The 6,909-nt window shown below is 39.8% G+C and overlaps 1 protein-coding gene across 1 annotated transcript; it reads left to right on the top strand.

Moving 5' to 3' along the window:
* Positions 1-215: 215 nt before the first annotated feature.
* On the top strand, positions 216-1,115 carry LOC138882786 (uncharacterized). The gene is made up of 2 exons (XM_070163418.1): positions 216-341; positions 495-1,115. Exons 1-2 carry the CDS (start codon positions 216-218, stop codon positions 1,113-1,115), a joined length of 747 nt encoding a protein of 248 aa, XP_070019519.1.
* The last annotated feature ends 5,794 nt before the right edge of the window (positions 1,116-6,909 follow it).

The raw sequence follows: 6,909 nt of genomic DNA, 5'->3' as shown, positions 1-6,909 counted from the left end.
GGAAGGAAGATGAGTTTGCTAGACTTGAAGCAATGATGCAGCAGGTTATTAGGTCTAATGCAAAGATTAGTGAGAGAGTAGATGCACATGATTCAGTGATCAAGAATATTGAAATGCAGACGGGCCAAATTTCGATGCCTCTGAACAATCGTCCTCATGGGACACTACCTGCAGACACCCAAATAAATCCAAAAGATCAAGGTCCGAAGTAGCTGATGGCGGTGAGTCTACGTAATGGCAGAGATTTGGATGCACAACAAGAGAGAGCTCGAGAAACCAGACAGGCTGAGACACTCATACCAGTGCCCATTGAGTTAGATGAGTCAACAAAACTGACAGAGGTGACAGTCCAACCTGCCCAGGAATAAAATAACATTCAGATTGAGACCGAGAAAGAATCTGAGACAACCCAGGAACCAGTAGTTGAGGTGGCAGCTGATAAAGATCAATCCCAAATGATTACGAAGAAGAGACCTCATGCACCCTTCCCTTAGAGGCTGGCTAAGTACCAAAAGGAGGAGCAATACAAGAAGTTCTTGGAGATGCTAAAACAAATCCAGGTAAATATTCCATTGATTGATGCTTTGAAAGAGATGCCTGGGTATGCAAAAATGATGAAGGGCTTGATGTCCCGAAAATTTGATTTCCAAGACATGGCCACAGTTACTCAGACCTGTAGTGCAGTGGTGACTAGACCAATTGTAAAAAAGCTGTCTGACCCAGGGAGATTTACAATTCCATGCACTATTGGTAATTTTTCTTTTTCTAAGGTACTGTGTGATCTAGGGGCCAGCATAAATCTTATTCCCCTGGCGATTTATAAGAGGTTGGGTATTGGAAGAGCTAGACCCACCTCTATATTGTTGCAGCTGGCTGACAGGACTGTAAATCGACGCTTAGGTATCTTGGATGATGTGTTGATTCAGGTAGGGAAATTTGTGTTCCCTACAAATTTTGTAATCTTAGACTGCAAAGTAGATGAAGAGATTCCCATAATTTTGGGAAGGACGTTCTTAGCCACTGGGAGAGCTATCATTGATTGTGAGACTGGGGAGCTCAAGATGAGATTGAACGACGAAGAGATAACATTCAATTTGCAGAAATCTATGAGGTGACCAAGTGAATTCGTCAATTGCTCTCTTATTAATGTCGTGGATGTAATCGTAGAGACTGATGATGAGATACTGACTATTGAGGACCCTCTTGCTGCATGTCTGATGAATTTAGATGAGGTACATGGAGAAGGACTGGCAGAATGGGTGATGGCATTAGAGGGTAGAGGGTTTCGGGATAGAACTCTTGAATTTGAGCCCTTGCACATGGAAAATAGAGAAACTCCTCCAGCCAAGCCATCCATCGAAGAACCACCAAAGGTGGAGTTGAAGCCACTGCCCGCCCATCTCAGGTATGAGTTCCTTGGACTTGACTCCACATTACCTGTTATTATCTCATCTAGTGTGTTAGATGTGCAGGCACAACGACTCTTGCAGGTACTCAAAGAGTGTAAGACTGCCATTGGGTGGACCATGACAGACATAAAGAGGATCATCCCAACCTACTATATGCACAAAATTCTGCTGGAAGAGGGACAAAAACCTTCCAAGGAACACCAAAGAAGGTTGAACTCCAACATGAAGGAAGTGGTAAAGAAAGAAGTGATAAAGTGGTTAGATGCGGGAATCATTTTCCCAATATCTGACAGTAGCTGGGTTAGCCCGGTTCAATGTGTACCTAAAAATGGTGGCATGATGGTAGTTAAAAATAATAACAATAAACCGATCTCTACGAGAACCGTCATGGGCTGGAGAATTTGCATGGATTGCAGAAAGTTAAATCTAGCCACCTGGAAAGACCACTTCCCACTTCCCTTCATTGATTAGATGTTAGACAGATTGGTAGGGAGGTCACATTTCTGTTCTCTGGATGGGTACTCAGGGTACAATCAGATCTCTATTGCACCGGAGGACAGAGAGAAGACCTCCTTCACTTGCCCGTATGGCATTTATGCCTTTTGGAGAAAGCCTTTTGGCCTATGCAATGCACCGGCCACATTCCAAATGTGCATGATGGCCATATTCACTGACATGGTAGAGGACATAATGGAGGTATTCATGGATGATTTCTCAGTGGTGGGTAATGTCACACCTCTTTTTTACCTACACCCCCAGAAGGGAGTATAAGGGAGTTTTTTTCAATTTAAAGTGACAATCGAAACGGAATTATTTTATTACAAATTCAGAGTCGCCACTTGGGATGATTTATGGTGTCCCAAGTCATCGGTTTTAAATCCCGAATTGAGGAAAGATTGACTCTGTATTATAGTCCGCGAACACAGAAATCTGGGTGAGGAACTCTGTTAACTCGGGAGAAGGTATTAGGCACTTCCGAGTTTCGTGGTTCTAGCACGGTCGCTCAACTTTTATAATCAGCTTAATTATCTAATCTTAAGCAATTACGAACCTATGTGCAAATTTTAACCGATTTTAATTAATTTTAAGAATATTGCAACACTGTTAAAACACGTCTGGAACCACGTCACATAAATGCACCCACGGTCTTCAACATATCTTCACATTGTTGAGATTTTGGATTTGGGTCACATAAATGCACACCCGAGTTTAGGAAGGTAAATTATTAAAATAACGTGCCTAAAGCAACTACGCGTTTGTAACTTTGCGAGGGCCATGAAATTTTACCAAATGGCACGCCTCGATTTCGAAGGATTAACGTTAATCAAGTGACGGCCATGAATGGTATGTCTAATTGGTATGGCACGCAAATTATCTACAGGGATCTGCCAGTTGAATAAGGCTTAAGGGACTTACAATTATTTCTAAACTACAACTAAACTCAAATCATTGATTTAAGGTTTAGTACTAGGTGAGGCCCAATATAAGCTGAGGTTCAATTGGCATCTTGCTAGTCATAAACCCAAGTGTGATAAAAAAACCTTTAAATCATATGAAACGGACTGGGCCAGCTATAGGCCCAATGTTACTTGGAAATTTTCGAAAGAGAACACAGCGTGGCCAAACCCGGTCCAAACCCATGTCCGGTTGCCCATTAATGCCGATTCAGTATATGAAATAACTGGGCTCGAGGGAAGCCTAGCTTGGTAGCCTGGTTGCGAAGAGGAAAGGCAGTCGCAATTGGGCCAACGATGACAGCCCAAAACATGATTCAACAAACACTCTTGAAATAAGGTGTATCCCTCTAGACAATTTTCATCGAGTAAATACTGGTGATTTTAATTCAAACACAAAGCAGATTTTTAGGATACCATAGACATTTAGAGTGATGATGCAACCCCTAATTTCACTAATACACCTTTACACAAATTATCCAATAATTAACCGAACCCAAAAGCCCCTTCCTCAGCTCACATTGAATCCTGATTCAATTCTCACCCTTGAACAAGTCATGAGTTTCAAATTTACTCTAAAGCAAACAAGATATAAAAAGATCTGAAACTGAATAATGAAACTACCATTTCTGAAATCGAACTCACATGATAGGGACAGAAGCAAAGGAAGGTCGAATTTCAGAACGACACACTTCGAGTTATTCTACAGACCATGAGAAATATCGACCATGCTAATTAATAAGAGAAATGGATCTTAAATTGAATACTTAAGGAATAAATGACCATCTAACGAACGCTCAACCATAACCAAGGCGACATTTTCAAGAAACGAATCCATACTAACAACATATCCAGTAGCAGCACTCATATTCTTCCACTTATGCGTATTATCTTAATCATGGGCAGTTTATAAAACATACACAGATGAACAATACCCCAGCATGAGGTATTCTACATGCAAAAACCTCCGACTCAACACAATAATAAACTCCATAACTTACTTTAAGATAGAAGATAATGTGGAGGACATGAGTAAGTAAGATAAAGCACAATCACATTACACTATTTTAGAAATCCCTAAAAACATAGCTAACATTCATGGTAAAAGAACAATATCCATTTCTGAGCCTTTCAAGCAATTACAGTATTCCAAACTTGCATCTCATCTATTCAGAGAATCAAGAAGCACCTAGAGATTGAAAAGAAATCAAAATGTAAGAGGTCAGTGTTCTACAACAGCAGAGCAACAACTGGATTCAACACCAAAGCTTAGCAAAAATGGCCAACTGAAGCCAATGAAGCAGTATCTACCCAACAGAACTTAACCCAAAAACTTTGAGAGACCCAAATTTAAACCATCTCAAACATGGAAAGAATAAGAAAGTGTTCAACTACTGAAAATTTCAACACTCAAGGCTGAAAATCAAGGGAATAGGTTCAAAGCTTCAGCCGTTTTGTTTTCTCTGGATTTTTGTTTCTAAAAAAAACCCCTCCCTTGAATGGTAAGAAAGTGTGCCTTTATAGGCAAGGAAGTAGAGTAGCCCCAAAGAAATCACATTTTGCAATTAGACCCTTTTTTACATTTTTATTTTTGCTTAGAAAACCTTAGTCTAATAATCAGAGTTCCACGTTAATCTCAATACTCAACTTCCTAGAAGTTTCCTAGGTTGTTACTGAGATTTCCTTACCCTTAGAATTTCCAAATTTACCCTTTAGGGTCCTGTTAATTACCATAACACAAATCCCCTGAGTCATGGGTCAACTTGACCCAGTACTAAACCAGTCCAACATGGGTCATAAGCCAAATCCATTTTGGGCTTTGCATATTTCAGGCTCAGATCGAGCCCTAATTTAACATCCCAACTTAATGAGCCAAATGAAAAATCCGGAACCCATAAGACAAAACCCAAAACCCCAAAAGAAAGGCAGTGACTTAATTAATTTCGAACAACAACCAAATGAAACAGGCTGATTATTAAATACTCATGCATGGACAAAATTGAAACCAATACATAATGAAAAAAAGAAGAAGAAACAGAAGAAAAAAAAATGAAGAAGGACAGAAACAAGGAAGATACCTAATAGGATGGCCAAACCTTGAAGAACAGGACTCTTGGCCAACAATGAAAATTGCAACACAAGCACTATTTTTGTCATTTGCCAAAAGGAAAAGAAAAGAGGACGAAAGAATTCGACTCTTCAAGCAGACGGCGAGGCACAAACCCAACGACATCCCCTTGTCGAGAGTTCGATGTCAAACATGGCCATCTCCTGGGGAAACCAAAATAGGAAGAGAAAAGAAAAAGAAGAAATAGTACAAGGTCGGGTTCTCGGCAGGCTTAAATTTAAGATTTGGATGGATTGAGTAACTTTTGGATAAAACTAATGGCGGATTCTGAACGGGTAGACAACGGGGGTGATATGGTCAAGATTTGGTGGAGTTTGGAGATACACCGCCACCGGTGGCGAATTCCGGTGGGTGGTAGCCTGTGGTGAGATGAGAGGTCTGAGAGATGAAGGAGATGGTTCAGGGTTACTCTTTCGGACAATTTTAATTAAAAGAGAAGGAGTTTCACAACCGTTGGATGCTGAAAAATGATCGGCTGAGATCAGTTTAATATAGTTGAACTCAAAACGACGTAGTATCGCTTTCGTCCTACGTCGTTTCGACGGCCTCCATGGATGATCACTTGGACCGGGTTGTGGTGTAATTGGGCCTTAGTTTGGACGAGTTAATAGGGGGCAACTTGGGCTGGTATAAGCTTGGCCCAGAACTAAGTTTGTTTTTATTCCCTTTTTCTTTTCATTTTCATTTCTTTCAATTTTTCTTCTAATTTCTTTTTAAATTAAAATTAAAATAAAGCCTAAATTAATTCCTAATCAAATTATTCTATCAAATTAAATTAACTAACTATAAATGATAATTACCACAACTAACCAAATACCAAATTAAAGAAAAACCACCAAAATTCGAAATTAAAATTAAAAGTGCAAAATAAACTATTTTGTGATTTTTCCCATTTTTTATAAAGCACTAAATTACTAATTAATGAAAAATTAGATCTTAAATGCAAATGCAGTGTATTTTTGTATTTTCATGAATTAAATAAAATAGATATTCACATACAAATTCAAATAATTATCAGAAAATGCCACAAAATCCACAAAATTGCAAATAATGAAAAAACGTTATTTTGTTTTAAATTTATGGGAGTAATTCATATAGGGCAAAAATCACATGCTCACAGGGAACTCATTTGATGAGTGTCTTATAAATCTGACTCATGTGCTGAGGCGGTGTATTGAGACTAACCTGGTTCTTAATTGGGAGAAATGTCATTTCATGGTAAAAGAGGGCATAGTCTTGGGCATCGGGTGTCAAGCAAAGGAATTGAGGTGGATCGTGCTAAAGTGGATGTGATAGCAAAGTTGCCCCTTCCAACTTTAGTCAAGGCAATCAAGAGCTTCCTCGGGCATGCCAGTTTCTACCGGAGATTCACAAGAGACTTCTCAAAAATTGCCAACCCTCTCTGTAAGTTGTTAGAAAAAGATCACCCTTTCTTGTTTACTGATGATTGCAGGTAGCATTCGAGGAGCTGAAGAAGAGGCTAGTCACAACACCTATCATTGTTGCCCCCGACTGGGAGCAACCATTAGAACTCATATGTGATGCTAGTCACTACGCAGTGGGGGCGGTGCTGGGACAGCGGAAAGACAAGCTGATGCATCCAATCTACTATGCTAGTAGAACGCTAAGTGGAGCCCAGCTGAATTACTCTGTGACTAAGAAGGAGATGTTGGCTGTGGTTTTTGCTTTCGACAAGTTCAGATCATACCTGATTGGCTCTAAGGTAATTGTATACACTGATCATGCAGTTATCAGGTACTTGATTGAGAAGAAGGAGTCTAAGCCGCGCCTAATTCGTTGGGTGCTGCTATTGCAAGAATTCGACCTTGAAATTCGGGACAGTAAGGCCACAGAAAATCAAGTCGATGATCATCTATCGCGACTTGAAGGAGCTGAAATCTTAGTTAAGGTTGAAGAT

This window comes from Nicotiana sylvestris, chromosome 12 (assembly GCF_000393655.2).
Source record: "Nicotiana sylvestris chromosome 12, ASM39365v2, whole genome shotgun sequence".
Taxonomy (NCBI): domain Eukaryota; kingdom Viridiplantae; phylum Streptophyta; class Magnoliopsida; order Solanales; family Solanaceae; genus Nicotiana; species Nicotiana sylvestris.
This window is presented reverse-complemented; position numbering and strand designations above follow the sequence as displayed.